Source organism: Cynocephalus volans, chromosome 12 (genome assembly GCF_027409185.1).
Source record: "Cynocephalus volans isolate mCynVol1 chromosome 12, mCynVol1.pri, whole genome shotgun sequence".
NCBI lineage: Eukaryota > Metazoa > Chordata > Mammalia > Dermoptera > Cynocephalidae > Cynocephalus > Cynocephalus volans.
In genome coordinates, this window is record NC_084471.1 from 31,611,247 (window position 1) to 31,634,760 (window position 23,514).

General features: G+C 34.3%; 1 protein-coding gene across 2 annotated transcripts in view; it reads left to right on the forward strand.

The window, feature by feature from the left end:
* DCN (decorin) overlaps positions 1-23,514 on the forward strand; it is a 38,306-nt gene that overhangs the window by 3,591 nt on the left and 11,201 nt on the right. For both annotated transcript variants that reach the window (XM_063075008.1, XM_063075007.1), the window contains exons 2-5: positions 508-754; positions 13,641-13,753; positions 19,406-19,619; positions 20,447-20,560. In XM_063075008.1, coding sequence (XP_062931078.1) covers positions 541-754; positions 13,641-13,753; positions 19,406-19,619; positions 20,447-20,560 — 655 coding nt within the window. In that variant the 5' untranslated portion in view covers positions 508-540. The remainder of the gene's footprint in view (positions 1-507; positions 755-13,640; positions 13,754-19,405; positions 19,620-20,446; positions 20,561-23,514) is intronic.

The window sequence follows — 23,514 nt, forward strand, 5'->3', positions numbered from 1 at the left end:
GAAGCTTTGCAGTAGTCCAGGGATTGATGAGGAGGGCCTGGACCAAGATAAATACAGTCTACAGATAAATACAGATGGATACTTGCGATTGGCTTCCAGAGATATTTTTGAAGCAGGAGTTAGAGATCTTTCATGCACATAGACAGAATTTTATTTGACTTTGGTAGGACTTGTGTTAAGTGAGCATTGTAAAGTCCAACATGATTTGTTGTCATAACAGTTGTTCAAATGATGTGAATGTATGGTATATCATCTTAATTCAGACTCAAAATTCAAAACAAGCAGATTTAAATAATATTCAGATTTCTCTTCATAAGTAAATAGCTGTGCAAGTGAAACTATAATGTACTTTATCACCTTTCAAATATATTTTTAATGCTCTGCTTCCTAATAATAAATATTTTCTTACATGTTTTGCTGTGCACACTTCACTGTGGGGCAATATATAAGACATAACACATGTACTGGGCAGCATTACTCTTCCTAAACCTTTCATTTGTTTCCTAGATTCCCTGGTTGTGAAAATACATGAGATAGATCATGAAGGCAACCATCATCTTCCTCCTGCTTGCACAAGTTTCCTGGGCTGGACCATTTCAACAGAGAGGCTTATTTGACTTTATGCTAGAAGATGAGGCTTCTGGAATAGGCCCGGAAGAGCGCGCTCCTGATTTGCCTGAATTAGAGCCCCTGGGACCAGTATGTCCCTTCCGCTGTCAATGCCATCTTCGAGTTGTCCAGTGCTCTGATTTGGGTGAGTGGGGTGCAGGCTCTCTTTACCTACCTTGCTTATTCATGAGAATGGCTTCTCTAAGAGTTTAGCATTTTCAGTTTTAATCTCTGCAATTCCAAATGCAAGAGACAGTGCCACCTAATGAGGAGTAAAGGAAACAGAATAGGACAGAAAGAAGTAGCTTTGAGGTTAGGAGACTTATCCTTTCTTTTCTCCTTAAGTCAGGGTTCCATCACTCTGCAATCTTGGACAAATCCCTTTTTTTTTGTTTTTAATCTTTCTTAGAATCACGCCCTGCGCCCCCTTCCATCCTTCAGCAAAATAGATATTTGGACAATACAATGTCTTACATACAAAAATTCCAGAGTGATGGTTTAATTCTATGATTTGCTCTCATGAAATATTAGATATTAAGAAAATCTGGACAGCTTCTCTACTCTTGACGTAGTCCAGATAATGTTTGAACATTACTAATTCGTAAAGTATGCATAGTTATCAGAAGCAAAACAAGTAAAATTTTACAACAAAACCTTCTCTTTCAAGTACCAAAATACTCCATTAATCTCTGAATCTTAGTGTTGCCTTTACTTTTGGCATTTTGTAGTCCAGATGTTTATATTCTTCAGAAAGTCTCAAAGGAAATATTTATAACTAAGGGATGGTGTAAATATTCCATATAATCTTGGAGCATATATCTTTAGCCTAACACCCTAAAGCCAATTTGATTTATCATCTTTTAAGAAAAATTTGGCCTGGAAATTCCAAGAGCAGTACACTTAGAAGATAAATCTCCAGAAAGTTTGAAGCCCCAGTGGATGGGCCAGAAGGAAATGAACTTAGTTTACATGACAGTTAGTTCACATTCCTCTTTTCTTTTGATATATTTTCTTACTGAAAAGAACAATAACAAAAAAATACTCATAGGATGATTCTGCCATGGTGTATTTCCTTATCGAAGAAATTCTGTGGTATGGTAAGTCGATTCTTTTAGAAGTCCTATGTATACTCAAAACATGTTTTATAGTAGTAAATTTTTGCAGAAAAATTTGCCACTAACCACTACAATTAGAATAAACTACATACAGGAACCCAGAAAGACCTAAAACATGTTCAATAGTAACAACTGTAAAACAAACACTTAAGATGGCTTCTTCAATGTTGACATATATTGTACAGCCATTTAAAATCCAAATTAAAAAGTGTATATAAATGCTTTCAAAAGACTACAGGATAATTCCACTGCATTAATTTGTTCATTCATTCAGCAAATGTACTGAGAGGTCACCATACGTCAGCTCTTTTCCAGGCCCTGGGGAGGAAAGGATGAGAGAGACAAGTATGGTCCCTGTTCTTGTGGATCTCATGTTCTAGTGCTGGGGACTATTCCTTTTTCAATTGTATATTTGTTCCAGGCGATACTGTATTACTATAAAATTCTCCAGAAAGTTTTATAAGCACCTAGAGATGACCTGCCTTCCTGTCGTAGGCAGGAAAATAATGGGGTTGAAAATAATGGGGTAGAACAAGGAAATCACAATTTGATAGATATACGAGTGGTAAACATTTTCTGAAGTTTGTAAAATGGCCAAGTTCCCAGGAAATGTAATGCAAGTTAAATTTCACTTTACCTCTGAGAACAAGGTTAATAGGATTTATTGTTACTCTTACTACATTATTATCAAAAAGTAAAGGGTTGATATTTTTAAGGAAGGAAGTTTTAACCAGTCAGTTTACTAAAGTTTTATTTTTCCATAAATATAGTTTTACTTTGCTTTCAGGGCAAATAGTTCATAAAGCTTGACTCTGATGAAATCATTGGGCTAGTTTTCCAATTTTCTGTGTTGTGAAAGGCAGAAGCCTGCTGCTCAAAGCTGAAGAGCAACATGTCATCTTAGGAAACATCGAGTTCACTGACCTGGAAGCTTCATGATACAGTTTTTTTTTTTTTGTCATTATTATTGCTTTATTTTGTTTATTTTGTTTTGTTTTTAGATGCCAATGTTTTCTGCATGTTATCTTTTTTCAAAAAGCTCTAGATGTACATCATTCCTTTATCGCACATAAGTTTACTGACTCTCATATACTAAGGACATAGCTAAGATAGTACTAATGATTTGTTTTTAGGAACCATATTTAACTGAGAGAATTAAGCTCATTATAATGAGCAATGGGCCCAGCCAAGGTGCTTTTAATTTTTATTAATTCACTGATGCATATTTTAAAACGTAGTAAAAATTTTAATCGGATATTTCTAAGACAGAAAATGCATTTCTTGAAAGGAAGAGAAATCCCCTTGACTTAACACAATAAAATAAAATAAAATAACTCTATTTACATTTTTAACTATTGTACTATCTAACTCTTGCTCACTTTATGATCTTGGCAAGCTGCGGAGAGACTTCACATCTTCAACTGGGGAAAAATCCCAGACTTAGAGATTCTATTATACGTGTGAGGTACCTGGTTCATAGTAGGTTTGATTGATTATTGATTATATGATTATATGATGATTGTTTGGAGTAAAAGATAACAGAAACGTCTACAGAAATCAAGGAAGGAGAAATGGGCAACCTCACAGTAAAGGCAATGCAGTTTATTTTATTCTTTGTTTTAAGTTCTCTAATGATCTTAGCATGAAGCTTGAATTATTATACTAAAGAAAAAGGTTCAATGCACTTTGGGATGGGAAATGTTCATGATTATCTGTATCAATAGCTAATGTTGTCTTCAGAATTATCCCTGCCAGAGCTTTTAATGAGCAAAGAAGGGCAGCAGTGTTGAAGGACAACAGTCCTTTGCCATCTTATTATCTAAACAATGTTAATGTAAACAAACATTTTTGTTAAAATGTTTGACTTTTTTTTTTTACTAAGACGTATTTTCTGGTAAAGATAAACATCAATTTTTTAAACACTTCTTTCAAAGATAAGAAGTAAGAGCTGTGGAATTAAAATTGAGTAATCACTCCATGGGAAAATTTGAGGGGATCTGGAAGATGCGTTGATTGTTTTAATCTTTAATTCTAACTGATCAGAGTAGTGTTATAAAGTGCTTTTCTAGAGCATGGGGGACCGAGAGAGTAAACATGAATTCTCAACAGATATAGGCCAAATTGTTTTTCCTGAACTTGTTGCAATTTAGCTTGTAATTTGAACCAAAGTTTTATGAAATCAATATCTCATCTCCTTTCTTTACCTATCCCCTTCAAGACGTAACTCACTCTTAATTATAGCATTTATAGAAAGTAACAATATAAAAGATAAATGTAAGATTAGCAAAATTCAGAAATCTATGAATTACCTTAAAATAATAAAGAAACAATGCATTCACTCCTGTTAAATCTTTTTAAAATGTCCTAATATTGATCTTGGTTAGATGCTCTGTTTTATGTGTTCGCTATCTCGGAGGAGGACAGTTTCCTTTACTTTTGTACTCTACGGCTCAGCCATTAATCTTCAGATCAATTGTCACCAGGTAGCATAAAAACATAAAGTACTGATTTTCATCTCAAATGCATATCAGCCTTGACAAGTCAAATAAGCAGAAGCATTGTCTTTTAACTATTCTCCACAATTAAATTAATAGTTATTGATATATTTCTCATAAACAAATTTCAAAAGAATTAAAATACCTTTTAAACTTATTTGATAGTAGAAAGAACTTGGGTTATGCTGTTAAACACCTCTGAACTCAAATTTTACTTTGTCATTTACTAGCTTTATCTTTGCAACTTTCAAAGCATTGTTTTCTCATTTGATCAATGGGAATTTACCTTACTTCACTGGAAAAAAAATAGAAAATATATGTAAAAATGCTTATTATAGTAACTGTTATATTCAGTTTACCATTTTGGACAAAGTTGGCTAACAACATGAGGCTGTTTCTGAGATGTCCTTTTACTTTTAACTTGAAATTGAGAGTTTTTAATAAATATATGATTTGTCAAGCTGGGTACAAAATAGCACCTTCTCTCTCCTCTTCTTTAAAGAGGACCACATCATCTCCAAATGTACATAGACAGGAAGAAAAAATTGGACAATTATTAAGCAATTCAGTATTTTACAAGCCAATATTTCTTTGAACAAAGTTGTTTTATTTGAGCTGGGAATAATGAATAATTTGGGTATTTTATAATCACAAATGATTCCAAACTCACATATCTAGCCCTCTACAAATGGTGACAGAAAATACAACACTTTTTTTCCATGTAAAAGCATTGCAAAAAATGACTGGTTCCCATAACATAGCTCATAATGCAAAGGATATTTTAATTTTAAAAATTGTAGAAAAAAAAGTGCAACCTTTTAAATTGCATAGATTAGCTTCTTCTTTCTAAACATTTTACTTGAACTAGTGAAAATTTTGTCAGTGATTACCACTTGGGACATATCATACCACAAGTTGTTGCTTGTTTAGGAAAACTGGTTTTCCAGAAGCAGACCTTTTACATGAGATAAATGAACCATTAGATTTCCCTCATGAAATGAACCCAGAATAATAAATAGGGGCTTTTTTGTACAGGGGCAGACAGAATGCTAGAAGCTCAGTTGCCTTCATAGTTTGTCTGGCCCTGCAGTAACAGGAATGTGGGGTGTCCCTCATTCAGGGTTTCAGATGCATCTAAAGGTTGTCTGGAAAACATGGTGCAGAAAGGAGGCTGTGCACAGAGCATACCCAGTGGGTTGCTTAAATTAACATGGGGAGGGGTGAAGTATGGCTGATCCTCAAATGAAGCAATAGTAATGTTCAAATGTGGCCCAGATAACTGAGGCTTTTAACTCAAGGAGTTAAAAATAGGGAGAAAGAACAGAGAAGTCAGAGAAGGCCAAAGGAAGCTTCTGTCTCCTTGACCTAACTGAGAAATGACATATTCCTGGTTTCCTTCTTGGCCTCAAGAGGGAGAAAGAGGCAGCTGTGTGGGATCAAGGCATTGTGTTAGACTACAGCTGTGATGCATTCTTTTTTGGAAGAACATCCCTGGCTCCAGGGGACAAAATGGGAGTACTTTAGCTGGAATATCTATTCCTGGGTAAAATAGGAGAACTATGAGACCCTTTATTCTGAACTTTCCTCCTTCAAAAGAGTCTCAAGAAGAATATATATTTCCTTGAAAATAAAATAAAGAAAGTAAACCAGTTTGCAATCCAGTTTCAATAAAAAGAGAAAGTCCTATAACAACTATACTAGAAAACTCGAGATTCAGTTACCTTGACTTAGTCTGCAAAGTGCTTTGGGACAATTTCTGCAGCTTCTCCACTTCTATGCTTCCACTGTAATCAACATTGGCCTTGATTATTCTATAATAATCAATTATATATATCTATAGATAATTACTCAGTATATGTTAATTACCTCTTTGTATATCTGCTTTCTCCACCAAAAGTGAAGTGTGGTGATAATAGACCTTTGTACATTCTCTGACAACAGTGTCTTATACATGGTAGGCTCTTAAACACAAATAAATGTATGATGAATGAATGAACGAACAAATGCTTGGCTTAATGCTTGGATAAGTGCTCTGGTGAATGTTCTACAATAATCTTGACCCTCCCAAGCTGGAAGGAGGAGGGAACATGGCTGACTGGGAATTAGAAGTTGTGGAGCTGAGGTGCACATTTGCTTCTTCCCTGTGGGGATGATTGTAAAACCAAAAAGTTTAAACCTTTCTTGAGTTTGTCTGGAAAGATAATGGAATTAAAGATGGGAATCTATTTCTGAAGCCTGCTCTAATTGCTATCATATCCAAATGACTATTTTTAAGAGAAAAAGAGGGAGACATGCCTGCCTTGAGCAGAAAGGATTTAGTTGGAGCTTGTGCTCCTAAATATTATTTTGGTCATTTCCCAGAAAACTGAAGTGTATCACCATTGTCCTAATTATTAAGTTGAAGACTGAATTATTAAGAAATATTTTTGAAAATCAACAAGTATAAATCTTGGAGTTTAGATCTCTGCCACATGGCAGGAAAAAAGCATGATGTTTTAGGACAACCTGGCCTCTGTCCATATGATGTTTACCAGATTGCTGACATTTGCTAGCAGAACAATGCTGTTCATTACTGGGACAACCAGAAGGAAAAAAAAAAAAAAAAAAAAGGAATACATTTCTTACTAGGCTTTATTCAGAAGTGATTTTCTGGTAACATTTTCAGTAGAGTTTTATTTACTTTAACAAATAACTATTTTAAAGAAGGTATAGCTCCTTCTATAGAATTTAGGAAAGAAAATGAATAATTCAGGCTACCTTGAAAATATTGTGTTTTAATGAAAATTTTAAAATTATATCAGAAGATACTCATCAAAAAATAAATTTAGGGAACTACTTTGTTCCTGTTACTATTGCTGAGTAAATATTGGCCCAATACATGACAGCTTAAAAAAATAATTTTATTTGCTCACGACTTGAGGTACAGAAAATTTGGGAAGGGCTCAGAAGGACTGTTCTCACTTGTGGTCTCTCATGCATTTGAAGTCAAGTGTTAGCTGGGACTGCAGTCACAGGAAAGCTGGCCTGGGCTAGACACCCCAGACACTCTTATGACTGGCAGTTGGTGCTGTTGTCGGCTGGGAGCTCACCTGTTCTCCCATCTCGAGTGCCTCAGGTGGCCTTTCCAGCACAGTGGTCTCAGAATGGACGTGTTTCTTCCACAGCCCCATGGCAAGCGTACCAGAAGAACTGTGTAGCAGCTATATAACTGTTTCTATGCTAGCCTCAAATGTTATGATGAGTCACTTTTACTACACTCTAGTAGTTCACAGAGGCTTCACGAGGCCATCCCAGATCTGAAGGGAACGGAGGGCAATTAGATTCCATCTCTTGATGCGGTTGGGACAAGGTCCTAGTATAGAAGAGCACGTAGGATAGGAAATTTAATCAATGACATCTTTAGAAAATACAATGGTCTACACATTTACTTAGATTTATATACATTTCTAATGAAAAGTATGAGTATAAATTATAACTTATATAGAGAAGGTCCACCGATATTACATGTTCCTATGAAGGTCATTATTTAACAATTACAAACTACTTAAGAGGTAAAGGCAATTATATTCAAATTAATTTGCAAGTTAACTTCATAGTTATTTAAAAGTTCTGCTTAAGATTGTAAGAAAAGTATTAACTCATATCTCTGTGATGTTGTTTCCATTATAGAATGGCTTTATTGAAGAAAATTTTACCTGGCTAATTGATATATTGTTTAAAATGCTTAATATCTTAATTTCTATATGATTTTATGAATTAACATAAATGATCAGTATCAAGAAGAATAATTTAGTTAAAATTATGTAAAATTCATATAATCATATATAATTAAAGACAGAATTTAAGTTTATTTATTTAAAAGGTTAAAAGAATCTTAAGGTATAATAATTGTTTCCCATAGAATACTACCGGTTGTTATACTCTATGAAGATAAGTTTTAGTTCAAATAAACTATTTTTAATCATTAAATATTATCCTTAGCTCTAGCATATTTCTACCTCAATTTACTTTGGGGTCAGTATTTTCAGATGAAGAGACAGAGACTAAAAGGTCTAACTTAGGTTCAAGTCATCTCTAGTTAGGGAGTGAGTTGATTTTAACCCTGGTCATTCTGACTCTAAAGATGTATAAACAAAAACTTCTATGTTATAGATCTGCTAAAATTGTATTGTACAGGAAAATAAATGTCATTTGTCACAGACTTACAGGCTAATAATTAGCAGGATTATCACCCTCTCTTTTCCTTTCTGATAATAATTATAGGTAGCAGCAATTGAGACCCTGCTGTGCACTATGGAAGAATAGCTGATTGAATTCTCACAAAAATTCTGTAAAAAATATAGGAAAGCTGAGGCACAGAGAGCTTAAACAACTTGCCTAGTCAACTGAAGGATCAAGAATAGAAATCAAGACTGAAATTCAAATAACAGTTTTATGAAAATGAGTTATTATGAAAATATTTTTAAATATACATTTGTATATCCACACATCTTCAACAATGGTCAACTAATGCCATTATTTTCCTGTATATGCCCACCCACTTCCCCACTACCATACCATTTTGAAGCAAATTCCATATATTATATTATTTTATTAAGTAATAGGTTTTTCTGAAAGAATAAACTGAAATAAAATAATCAGAATGACTAGATCACACCTGAAATTTACAATAATTTCTTTTCTTTTTTTTTTTTTGTCCTTTTTGTGACCGGTAAAGGGATCGCAACCCTTGACTTGGTGTCGCCCGCACCGTGCTCAGCCAGTGAGCGCACCGGCCATCCCTGTGTAGGACCTGAACCTGCGCGGTGGGAGCGCCGCTGCGCTCCCAGCGCCACACTCTCCCGAGTGCGCCACGCGGTCGGCCCTACAATAATTTCTTAATATCAAATAGCACTGAGTATACACATTCCCAGTCATCTCATAAATATTACATATGTTTATTTCACAGTTTAATTATGCAAATCAGGATTCAAATGCAGTACATACATTGAACTTTTAAAAATAGCTCTTAAGTCTCTTTTAAACTACAGTTTAACCATTTCTTCATTTTCACTTACAATTTATTTTTTAAAGAAATTGGGGTTTTGTTGAATCCATCACTTTAGTGAATTTTGGCAAGTTCCTTCGATTATTTCCTGTCAAGTGGAAGTTAGATTTAGAGGCTTAATCAAATTAATGATTAATAGTCTATTTGTTTGTTTTTGACAATACAAATGTATAAAGGAAAATTTGTTTCTCCATCTACAGGCTTATTGTAGATGCTTCCCCAGGAGAAATATTTGCCATATAAAGAAACTATTACCACTGGATCAGACACCATGTGGGAATGAAAGGGTAGTCTTCTTCAAAAAGTTCACGGAAAGATTGATATTATCTTTCAATTCTATTTTTCTACAAATTCTTTGAAGTACCTTCATATGTGGGAAAAGGCGCTTAACATATACATCAATGGTGTAGAAGAAAGGGGGAGCAATTTTCAGGTGTAGATAATAGAAATGCCATATTTGATGGTAGCATTCATTTCTAAAATGTTTCTAGCAAATGGTGAATCAGAAAAAGAATTGTGATTAGTTACATAACAGTGACATCCTAACACGTCTCAGTAGAAGTAAGAACCCCCATGAAATCAGGATGTGGAGAGACAGTGTTAACAAAACATGACAGAAAAAATCTCAAAGCCATGCTCATGAACTTTTCACCATGGGACAGCAAGGCAGACTATGTTTTTAAAATTCATCAATCAAAAAGTCACTTCCTATGTGCAAATCAGTAAGAGCAAAGCTCTGATGAAAAACAGTCACTTGTCCCTGCTTACCCAGAACATACAGAAAAGAAGGAACACTAAAATACAAGACAGCCAAGCATATGTTTATAAGTTTGCAGCCTATAAGGAATTTGGAGGGGGTAGATCACTGTTATCTGGGGTGGTCAGGATGAGTATTATAAAAGAGGGGGAATAATGATTAAAGGATTGTTAGAATGGAAGTAGAAGAAATGAATATGTGGAGTTTTCCATATGACAAAAATGAGTAGCTAGGAATGAGCGTAGTATGTTCAGGTAATTGTAGATCAGCGTTTTTAAGAAACACGCACAATGGTCACATGTGTAAACGGCACACCACGTAGTTCTGGAATGAGGACTCATACTATCTTGGTTCTTGGTATCCTTTAGCCTAAAGGTGTCTTGAGTAAGCTATTTAGCTTCTTCAGGTTTCTGTTTCTTTATCTATGAAGAGAGGATTGGGCTAGCTTACAAGTTTCCTGATTTCTGGGACAAGTAAATTTTTTGAATGTTGAACAGTTCATATTATGGTCAAAACCAAACCTAATAACAAATAACAGCAACCTGCCATCTGCTATCATAATTGTTTTTTAGAGAATATCTTCTTATATGTTTAAAAGTATATTTAAAAGTAGAAAAGGAAGTGGGTGCAGGAACTAGCTTCAGAAATTCGTGCGTGTCAGATTGCCCTTCTTTTTCCTTATTTTGATAAAGACTGATAAAAACCTCATCTTGGAGTCTACCTAATCAGCATTTGGGAACCATAGACTAGCTGATATTTAATGTCCTCTCCCTTTGAGACATTCTAAGAACTCATCACTGGATGTAATTTCTCCATTATACTCTGTTTGTCATTGAGCAAGCTAGTTAACACCCCAATGACTTGGCTAGCTTTTACATGTTCATAATGTTATTGGGTCTGATATCAGAACAATTCTTACTGGGAACACAGAGAGGTTTGCCAGAAAAAAAAAAATGCTGAAATCCAGGAGAGTTGTCTTCTAGTTCACGTTTTGTCACTCCCAAATAGCTAAGCTTGTTCATGTCATTAAACCTTTCCAAAAAGTCATCTGGAAAAATGAAATTATCATACCACCTTACCTTTCTCACTGGGTTGTTGTGAGGTACATAAGATAATATATTTTCAATTTTCTAAACAAATTCTAAAACTACATAAAGTGTTAATAAAAAATACTAATATGCAAAATCACAAGTATGTATTAATTTATTAGTAATTCAAAGCAGGTTGTAAGATTATGATTTTAATCATTTAAAATGGCTAAGTACTAAACTTCAAAAATTACAATCTTGAACATGGTATTTTTATGCTAGATCTTCAGAAATAAAATGTATATGATCACCTCAAGCAGTTCCTGTTATTACAAAATTCTCAGATGACAACATAATCAAAATCGTCAGCCATCCAGACACATGATTCTTTTCCTCCACTTCTGAAATTGTATCTGCAGCTTGGCACTGACTAAATGTTAAGAGAGTCACTAGAATTTAAGTTCACCAATGTATAAAAGCAAACATAAGTTCAAGTTAAGACTTTGGCAAAGAAGCCCAAGAAGTAATGATGAAATGCAGCCAGTAATTATATTCCAAATGAAAGGAAATGTGTCTTTTCTTGATTGAAGAACACTAATTATCAAAGATTTGGCAAAAGTCTACTACTCTTAATTGCATGAAATTAGCAAATTGACATTTCTGAAAATGGTAGTAATTATGACTGTGTAGTGTTGTTAAATATCCTCCTCCAAGGTAGCTATTCTTGTGTTTTACTGTTCATCACTGGAAACACTTCACTCTTCTTATTATTTTGGAAGCTGTTTCTGTAGGGAGTTCTATATTTATATAAGTTCATTATCACCTGCATTTTGCTACTCAAATTTATAAAGATAGCCGGTCACTGAATTAGGAACAAGATGTTTTTTCCACTATCAAGAGCAGTGATTTTGTGAACAGAAAATTATTTGGAAATAACTCAGAAGTAGGTGATTTCAGATATGTTTAATGAGTATATGCTTAAGCAAGACTCAAAACTGGAAAGGAATCTTCTCAGCAATGTAGTTATTATACCCTGATGCAATTTTATTTTTCATTGAAAACTGTAGATTAAATTATATTTACCATGAGGACACAGGCAATTTCTGTCTTGTTTCTGCTAAATCCCGAGGATCCAACAAATTGATGGTGCCTCAGAGGTACTCACTGAAGCTTTGTTGGATGTACAGAAAGAATGATCTTCAGTACTTCGGGCTTCAGATATGATAAAGAGGTTGCTTCTGCCAAAGGTTGAAAAACATTTCTGATATTTTTAATGCAATCTTAAAATCTAGACATGATCACATTAATTCGAATTAACAGAATACCAATTTTTTACTTAATATCCTACATAAATGTGGACCAAATACAATAGAAGAGAGAAAAACAAAAGGCCTTTTTAAATATTTCTTTTCATTAGCATTCATAATGATTTATTTAAAATGACATACCTTTTGAATAATATCGGTTCATCCAGTTGAATAACTCTTAAAACATTTTTTAATATCACGGACCACTTGGTTATTCAATGTGTTTACATTTATAAAGTAAAAACAATAATTCAGGTAGACCTAAGCCTTCAAGTCCAAAAGTAATGTTTTGTAAATTTAATATTAGAGAAGTCACACTACCAATTTATTTTATTTTATTCTAATTAGCACTATATCTTTTGGTCATAAAATATAACTAAAATTGATATCGTTTTGGCATTCCAAGTAAAACTGAAAGAACTGTTCTCCCAAATGTTTGGATAGATTTTCAAATTTTTTACACAATAGCTTTGTTACATGTTCATATAATTTTAATTTTAAGTGTAGATCTGTGACAGTGTTAGGTTTATCAAAAAGATCCTTGTAAGTGATGATTTGGCTAGAGTAATCCTCTATTGACAGGGTATTTATGTAGAAGTGTATCTATTTACAAATCACTCACTACGCTTCACTATGATAAGTGTTTGGTAACACTTATCAAAGGCATTGTTTTTGAATAGAACAATGAGATAGAACGTAATTTCTGCAGAGATTTAAGCCACAGCCTAGTAAAATACAAACTTTCTTTTTATACAGAGCAATAATTACATGAGGAAAATATTGTGTTCTGTGTATGAGTCTCATAAGTGGGAGCTGAGAAAGAGAGAGAGAGAGAGAGAAAGAAAAAGAAAGACAGACTCCAATAAAACACTGAGCTTTCAGGATAGAACAGACCCATAGTTACTAAAGATGGGAAAGCGGGAGAAGGAAGGAGGTTAGGGAGTATTTGGGTAAGGGACACAAAGAATAATTCTGATTTGTGATGATGAACATGCTAATAATATTGGTTTGATCATCACATACTGTCCACAAATACTGATAGTCAGCTCTGTACCCCAAAATACGTATAACGGAAAACAAATTTAAAAAAATCATTTGACCTGATTGGGAAAGATAAAGCAAACATTTTAAACTACAATTGATATAATCCTTAGACAAAGAAAAACATGTTCCTGATAAAACTCTCACTGCAATATTGACTTCTTGGTCAATGCATCCTTTGTGATTCTGTAGTCATGCTTCTCTTTTCACTAACTGCACATTCCTTTTACTGCTATGCTAGGTCTGGAAAAAGTGCCAAAGGATCTTCCCCCTGACACAACGCTGCTGGATCTGCAAAACAACAAAATAACCGAAATCAAAGATGGGGACTTTAAGAACCTGAAGAACCTTCACGTAAGAACTGTTTTGTATTTTTAATCACAAGAAGATATGACTCAAAGTATTTAAAAAAAAGAAAAAACTTACATAAGGCCAGGAGTACTATATGGTAATAAAAAGCACATAAATGTTTATTAACTTCTCTTTTTGGTGGGAAGCAAAGCATCATATTTATTAACCACTACAAGTCATCTGATTTTCTTACATATATGGTATATATTTTTAGTATTTGTGTCATAAAAATTACTTCGTATTTTAATCCTTCTCATGTTTTCATGAATAAAAATTGTTATTCTCCCTGTTATATCATACTCCAATAGTGGAACAAAGCACAAAACAAATTGATTTTAGTATTATTTTGTTTCCTTGGTTTTCTTTCATTTGCTTTCTGTGACAGGTGCAAATGAACTTTTAAAGGCTCAGAGATTGGCACCAAGAAGAAAAAAGGGATAATCATCCATATTTCATTTAGTAAATATAATTCTATCTGCATAAACACACACACACACACACACACACACAAGGGTACTTCAAAAATTTAGTGGAAATATGGAATTAAAAGATAATATGAATCCTTCCATGACCTTTTTGAAGTACCCTCATATGCATGAATATGTGTATTTAGGATTATGTATGCTGCATCCTTATCTGTGTTTTTAGTGATTTTTCACTTGCCTCCACTCTATGATAATATCCAGTCTACCGATCAGTATTCCAGCAGAAGAGAGTTGGCATTCTCAAAGGGATTTCATGGAGGAGACTTTAGTGAAGGGACTGTTCGCAAAGGGGTATGGAAACCAGCAACTCATTGTAAAGTAGGCAGGCCCAGAAGGCCTGAAGGATCTAGGGGGTCCCAGAGCAGTGGGAGAGCTGGGGAGCAGAAGACCTACTTCCTAATTTCCTGGTAGTGTCTCCTATGGCTGATCTACTTGAAGGGCAGAAGATGAGGACATTTGGTTGATGCAGTCCCTAGAAGTCAGCTTGCCAGGACACAGAGAAGAGCCAAACGGGTCAAAGAACGAACATAGCTGTAGTTGGTAAAGGTTACACCATTAATGGAGAATGATCAGCTCAGTCAAGTGGGGTTAAACCTTGCTAAGGTAGCCTTCTGCAGGAGTAAACAGATTGTTCACACTGGGCACTAGAATCCCTATACAATGTGTTATCTAGTTTATCTCTCCACCTGTGGGATAGTATAATGTGGTTTCCCCTCAAAATATCAGTGCACATTTAATATAAATAAGCCAAACTTCAATGTCCAAAGAAAATACTATGAAAATCTCACTATGTCTTTATTTCACTCTGGTAGGCCATTAAAGAGCACCCGGAGGGCTGGCTGGGGGCTCATGGGAGAGTGTGGTGCTGATAGCACCAAGGTCAAGGTTCGGATTCATGTAGGATTCAGATCCCAGTACTGCCCAGCCATCAAAAATAAACAAATAAATGAAAAGAGCATCCAGAGAAAGAAGGATGATAGGATGATCATAGGATGAAGAATCTGTAAATAAGTTAATGGGGATGTGGATATCTAAACTGAATGTAAATGGGTCACTACTGACATATTTGAAGGGCCATGTTGGAGAAGATAAGTTGTATTTACTTGCTTCACCTTCAAGATGTCAAAATTGTCCTAGTAAGTGGAAATATCGGGGAAGCAGGTTTTTGTTTGATATTAAAAATGCAATTTAAAGAATTAGACTTTGCAGAAAACGGGGAGAATTACCTAGTAATATATTACCTACCTGTGGAGATGTGAGTTCACAGCTTCTAGTAATGAATATCATAGAAATACGTTCTTAAGTTTGGGAGCATAAACATAGTAAACATTATTTCATACCTGTTTTTTCTCCTAGTCATTATAGAAAAAAAATTGAGGGATATTGTATACTAAGAATAGGCAATACATAGTAAAATATAAATATAAAACAAATTATCTGGCTGCTATATATTAGAATAAAGGGGATATGTAATATAAATAGAATAAACTGGTCATAAAATATTATAGAGTTAATATAATCAATATAAGATTTCACTATGAACTTTATGACAGTCAAGATGAGAAAAGTGATAAATATTCATCCTTTAGTAGAAAATATACCAGATTTTTATATTTCAAAAATATGGCAGATTTTTTAAAGGAAATAAAGATTTTTTCCTAAGATTTTAAGATTCTGTATGGAACAGTTTTAAAAAAATAATAGCACGTGATTGAATGCTATGGTCAATTTATTGGTGAGTCCAACACTGTAAGTACAATATGAAATAAATAGTGAGTACTAAGGGCACAATGTAAGAGAAAAATCAGACATCATTATATATCAGACTACCACTTATTGTTTTGAGAGAATATGGGATGAAGGGGTGTCAGAGGATTAGCAGAATTTTAAAAGTCATAGAGAAGAAAAGAGGGCTTTCTGTGCAAGAGGAGAACAAAGGTGGAAGAAAAATAAGCAGCAGACAAGAATACAAGCTGGTTAGAGTGAAAGATACAGGCTCAGAAACAGTGGAGCATAAGACTTGAGTTTTTGGACTGATTGGGTCTATTTCAACTGACAGGATGCTCAGTCTGTGTCCCTACTCACCTGCTCTCTGCTTTCATCTTAAGGTTTTACTGAGAGTGAGCTGATGGTGAAGTCAACAAAGTTTATCAATGACTGCTTAAATTATCATTGGAATAAGTTTAAAGAGGTGATAATATGAAATGAATATTATATCAGCAAATTAAAACATTAAAAAAACTTCATTTTATTTGCATAAGTTTACCCTAAACCAACTTATTTTAGGAAAGGAAAATTCTCTTACTCTAATTTCATCCTTCTGTATATTTAAGTATAACCTGAATAATTTTTAAAAACTCTTTGTATGCTTAAAAAAGAGACATCCAGTTTCAGTGATGTTCTCATTAAATCGGGCATTTGTAATAATATGTTCTTTCTTTTCTCAAGTCTCTTCTAAGCATGTTTTTAGGGAACCATCATCTTGGTGATCCCCTTATTTCTACTTCAAAGTATGCTTTGGAGAAGAGAGACAGTTTATTAGAGCTTCCAACCATTCAGAGGATGTTAAACAGCTATTTTTCTCTTACTCTTTCATTCATGACCATTTCTATCCTTGTTATTATGCAAATAAACACCATAATTCAGCTAGGAAAGCCACATTTGAATGAGAAGTAAGGAGACAAATGAAAATTTAGCAAGGATTAAAATAGAAATAATTTTACAGAAAAATCTTCCTTTATCCTCCAATAATTTTATCTATTTGCAACTCTGTGGCTCATTATGAGTGGTACATGTTGCTTAAGAGTAGTTTTATATTCATGTGTAGTAGAAAAACTACATAATTATTCTATAAAATGATGGAAAATGAAGTGTGATAATGCCAACATTCAATATATTTCCTATAAAATGAAGCTTAATAAATTTAGTAAGGAAATTTTCTTAAAAAATTAAAAATCAACAAAATTGTCACACTGAGTAACAGCAAACATTTCTTTAGCAATTACTATATACTAAGTTCTTAGTACCTTACATATGTTGACTTATAAAATCCTCATAACTATTCTTTAATCCTCATAACTTAATTTCTCCTTTGTACAGATAAGAAAACATAAGCACAGAGAGGTAAATTTGCTTTTTCATAGTCACACAGCAAATAATAGCCAGAGCTTGAGTTTAGAAACTCAGGAGCAGTCTGGCTTGAGGACTTGCAGTAATAATTACCTATAAATATGAAAGTAACCAAGAAAGCCCTTAGACCTATACCGGGTACAACGTAAGCTATTCATAAATGGCTTTGGAGAAAAACATACATACTATTAAAAGTCAGATTTTAACATTTAACATAACAACAACAACAAAAAAAACCCCAGATGTTTCAGACCATGTTTAATATATTCAGTTACATCTAGCTTTTAAAATTTTGCTCCACGGATGGCAGTTGATCTCCCTTGCCATCATTTTTTATTAAGCATCTGCAATTTGGCATGTCTCGTAATAAAGCAAGTTGCCTCATTTACTCCTCTGGCCCTGGCTTTTATTGATTTCCCCGACATTTTGCTTGTTAATGTCAATCTCCTATGACCTCAACCCCCACAAGTTATCAAACTTTCTGTAAGAGTCATTGGAACCTCTTAGGATTTTGTGTTAATCAACCAATTCATCATTTCGGATTATTTAAAAGATGATCTAACTTGTAATAAGAAATTTAATTTGTCAAATAATGTGAACCACTTGAGAATGTATATGAGTTAATTAACCAGCTATTACCTTCAGAAAGGTATAAGTTTTGCATTTCTGACTCTGAAAATTCTCACCTATTTCTCCAGTTCTCTTTTTGCCTCTCTTCATTACCATAACTGCAAAAAAAGTGTACTACAATTGAAAGTGCAAGTTCCTTAGACCTTCATAAAATCATCCTAAGTTCCTTGAGGAGGAGACTTAACATAATAAAAATGGTGTGGTTCTGTTATTTAGAGAGATCATTGGAACAAAATAAAGTAGCCCCAAAATAGGTTTAGCAATAGCTATAGGTATAACAGTAGTGATTTAGAGGTAATTTCCTGTAGTAGGAGAATTCAGAAACAAAAATACAAAAAATTACTCAAAATATTATATATTTGTCATATAAAATCATTATACATAAAATAGGCAAAAAAAACCCTCCATAAAATATATATTGTTTCTGCATGTCAGGTTGACCACATCTTTATTCTCTAAAACAATTTATTAAAATATATGAAAATTTAATAAAAATTAGAAGTATTTGTAATCCTCTTTCTCCAAAAAACAAAACACAATAAGTGGCAGGAAAATAAAAGAAAACTTATTTACCCTTTCAAGTGACAAAGAAATTCAAAGTAAAGCAATAAGCTACAACATGATTATCACTGATATGGCAAAACTTTTGAAAAAGATATCTAATTTTGCAAGGCTGCAGGAAAATTTTAGTTCTATGCATTGTTGGTGATAGTATAAATTGGTATCACTCTTCCGTAGTGAAAACCTGGTAACAGTCAATGAAGATAGACTTTTAGTGGACTTTTAGGGGACCAATGTCTGTGGCACTGATTGTTTTTAGGTGTCTTGGGTTATTCTAGTAATTTCAATCTTTAGAAGTATTTATTGTTTATAAGATTATATATATAAATACATACATATCATATGTGTATACACCTATACACTTGTGTATGTACACATATGTATATATTTTTACCTCATTACATTCCTCTCCTCTGTATTCCTGATATTTAGGTCTTCATATTAAATACTTCTTCTTTTTTTTTTTTTTTTAAACATTGTGTATGTTTATTTATTTATTTATTTATTTTTATTTTATTTTATTTTATTTTTTTATTTTTTATTTTTTGGTCTTTTTCGTGACCGACACTCAGCCAGTGAGTGCACCGGCCAGTCCTATATAGGATCCGAACCCACGGCGGGAGCATCGCCGTCCTCCCAGTGCCGCACTCTCCCGAGTGCGCCACGGGCTCGGCCCTTAAATACTTCTTAAGTAGAGGAATCAGAACTGCTTTATTTTTTCTGATTTCTAACAATTGTCCAGATTTCTCTGTGAGTTCCATGAATGGAATAAATAGACTATGAACTTGTTTTTTATAGACATGAAAGGCTTTGGATTTGAGAAGATATTGTTTTTATTCACTATCTACAGGCATTGATCCTTGTGAACAACAAAATTAGTAAAATCAGCCCTGGAGCATTCACACCGTTGGTGAAATTGGAGCGACTTTATCTGTCCAAGAATCAGCTGAAGGAATTGCCAGAAAAAATGCCAAAAAGTCTTCAGGAGCTGCGTGCCCATGAGAACGAGATCACCAAAGTGCGAAAAGCTGTGTTTAATGGCCTGAACCAGATGATCGTCATAGGTACAGATATTCTTGTAACTTTAAGGACAGGATTCAAGGTTCACCTTCAGAGGTTTCAAGTAAGCTTTAGATGCAGGAGGTAAGTTAGCTAGAACCTACCTGCCTTAAGCCTATGTGAATTTCAGTAACAGGGCCTGGAGAGATGGGATTTCGAACTTGTGTCTTACAATGACATTTTTCTTCCTTGTCCTTGAAGATCTGAGAATGTGGAGGAAGCACTAGGGCTGAAGTTACGCTACCACATGCCCAATATACAAGATGCATTTAAGTAGTGTTTAATTAGAGATATTTTGGGATACCTTTCTATTGCGGGGATTTGTTGTGTTCTGAACACACATAAATCATTTGCTTTTAGAAATGTGTTATAATCTTTTGCCAAATGTATGGCAAGGAAAATTGTAATTTTATAATTGGCTTACAGCATCATGCTCTAACCAACTGAGCTAACTGGCCAGCTCCTCAAATTCTTTAACATTTTAAAGCCTCTTTGGACAGTAATAGCATATGCTGTGATTTGTAATCACTTGCTTTAGTTGATTTCTGGACAAACCTGTGAATTCACACTAAATAATTTTGTTGGTATTGTTTTTACTATTATTATTTTTCATAAATTTGTGTTGTTCTTTTCTTGTTGTTTGTTTGGTCTTTCTTTGTTTTAATAATGGAAATTTTTATTGCATTTTGCTATTCTGAGGAGCATGACTTTTCTCTTCTGCTTTTCAGTGAAGTTGTTATTGACCCAAATTTCTTTCTAGATTCCTAGCACTATTCTGACTTGCAATACCCTAAAGTTTCCTATAAAATCTTTGCACTTTTTGCATTTGTAGAACTGGGCACTAATCCACTGAAGAGCTCAGGAATTGAAAATGGAGCCTTCCAGGGAATGAAGAAGCTCTCCTACATCCGCATTGCTGACACCAATATAACTTCCATCCCTCAAGGTGATAAAAAATTTTCCAAAGCATTTTTAAAATTCTAAACCCAAAGGCTTTGACATTTAAAACTCTGTTGTAGAAATGTGAATTGTGACCTAAATGGTCAACCTTATTTCCAAGAAATTCTCTATCCCTGGAAGTATTTCTACCAAGCCTGGGTGACCACTGGGCCATCTGGTCTCCCTGTAGAGATGGCTAGACTCCTCATAAAGTCCCTTCTAAGATGTAACTTAATGAACAATGATTTTATATTATATAATTGTGATATTATGATATCACACAAAAAAGTAGTTATTTTAAAAATAGAGTTCCTTGGCATTTAAAAAATAGAAAAAGAAAAAACATACCTCTGAAATTGAACCAATTTTTACTTTGAGTCTCCAGTTCATTTGGGAATTCTTTTCCATCTTAGGACACTCCAGTCATTAATATCTAAATAAGGGAATCCCCCACTCTTACTTAATAGTGGCAGTTATGTGTTGTGAAGAGTATAGATTTCAGAGTCAATTTGCTTGAGTTCAAGTTGTCACTAATAGGCTTAACGACTTTAGACAAGTTTTTCAATATCTGTGCCTCAATTTCCTTACCTGTAAAATGAGAACAATGTTAATATTAACCTAATGAGGTTGTTTTAAAATTAAATGAATAATTAGATGAATATCTGGCATGCAGATAAGTAGGGGGATGATACTACTTTCTATTGCAGCTTTTGTTGAAAGTGTTTTGAACACACTACGCTTAGGCAATGTACAAGGCACTGGAGACAGGCCAGTGAGTGGGATATATTACCTGCCTTTAGGAGCTCACAATCTAAGTAAACAGCAGTCACTGCACGATCACAGGGGTAAGCCTATCAGTGAAGAGATACCCGGGAGAGGCACATAAACCAGGCTCTCAAACCACCAACAATAAATTCCTCCAATTTGCACATTTTCCCTACTCCAGGTTTCTGTTTTGCAAAAGCCCCTCCGTATTCTCAAGTTTCCTCCTCAGTCTGTCTCAACTTAGTTGCCCTGTTCTTAGACTGGGTACAAAATGTAGGTACTTACCCACAGAAAACATCAATTGCCCTTATTGTGCTTCTACAGAAATTTCATCTCCTGAGAGTTCACATAACATAGAGTGTTTTCTTTCCACCTGTTGCTCTCTTTACACATTTTGGCTACAGAGCATGCTTTTGATGTTTTTGATAGCAGCTGCTGGAATGAATAGATAGATGGATGGATAGAGATTGATTTATAGTTGATGAAGCACTTTCATGTTGAGTCTCCAATTTGTTGCACACAACACTTTTTTTTTTTAACCCTCAGTGCAGTAATTACGTATATCTTGCCTAAAGCCATATAGCAGTCGGAGGTGAAGTAGCTGGAAATATGTCTCTCTTTCTATATATAGGTAGATATAGAGATTGAGATATACATATAAATATATCTTGCATATATGGCCTAAAGCCATATAGTGGTAGGAGATCAAGTAGCTGAAATTTTTTTCCACTGCTTCATGCTTCCAGATGATCTGCATTAAGCACAATCTTTGACTTTTCTGTCCCTCTTAACACATCCTCCAAAATATCCTTCAGTGACACATTTTATCACTTAGTGATCTGTTCGCCTTTACTTTTCTATGTCTTCTACCTATCTTAGGCATTCTTTTCTCATTTCAAGCTTGATTTTATTTACTACTACTTAATATAAAAGTACGTAATTTAGTGCCAGGTATCCTGCCAAATGCTATTTATGGATTCTTTTATATGATTCTCAAAACACTCCTGTATAATAATATTAGCACCTCTGTTTTATAAATGAGGAAAATGAGCCTTAAGCATTAGGTGAAGTAAATTAAGACCAAGGACTTAGGGCTGGGAAGTGGCAGAGCCGGGATTGTGCTGGACTGATTTTAGAGCTCAAGTGTTACTTCACTCTGTTGACCTCTCAAGTCCTTCCTTCTGCACATATTTATACCTGTCTAATATATTAGTCTATTTTTCTTAGGCTGGGACCCTTATGCCTGAGCATCACCAACCTCCTGGTGATAGTCTCTCCCATCACTCATGGAAATGGAAATGCAGTGGAATGTAGTGTAGAGATTAGAAAATCATACTCTCCAGTTAGACCAACCTGGGTGAGAGGCTTAATTCAGCCATTTAACTGTTCTGTGATTTGAGGCTAATTATTCTACTTTCTAAAATGTCAGTTTTGTTATCAGTAAAATGGAGGTATATCCTAGGATTATTGTGAGGGTTGCTACATATAAGTCAGCCTTGCAATGTACACACAGAGTACCTGGCCCGAAGTAATCCTCTATTTATCTTAAAGAGAAAAAATAAATAAATAAAAGTAACTACAGATGCTACTTGATGATGGGGTTATGTCCCGATAAACCCATTGTAAGTACAAAATATCAAAAATTGAAAACGCATTTAATGTTGGCAACATAGCGGGCGGTCCCCAACTTAACGATGGTTTGACTAATGATTTTTCAACTTTAAGATGGTGCAAAAGCAACATGCCTTCACTAGAAATGGTAACCGTGTCTAAGTCGTAAAGAGCACCTGACCTTAACTGGGGTTATGTTCCAATAAACCCATCACAAATTGAAAATATCCTAAGTCATTTATCCAGACTAACCTCATCATAAAATGAGGAGCATACTGAATGCTTATTACTTTAGCACCATTCTAAAAGTGAAAAATCTTAAATTGAACCATCATTAAGTCCAGGGACCATCTGTAGAGTGTAGGTTCTTTAGCTAAGTGTCACAGTGCAAAGGCTAATGATACTCCTTGTAAATTTTCCCTCTCTGTCTTATTGCAAAGTTTTCTTCCACTGTCAAACTTTCTCCTGGCTATAACTTTATTTTTAGGAAACTGATGCCCCCAAAATGTAGACACTTAGAAACAAGGTAAGGGTGATGGATGTGTTGATACTTGGTGTACTGGAGGCACTACGTTTAAAAAAATC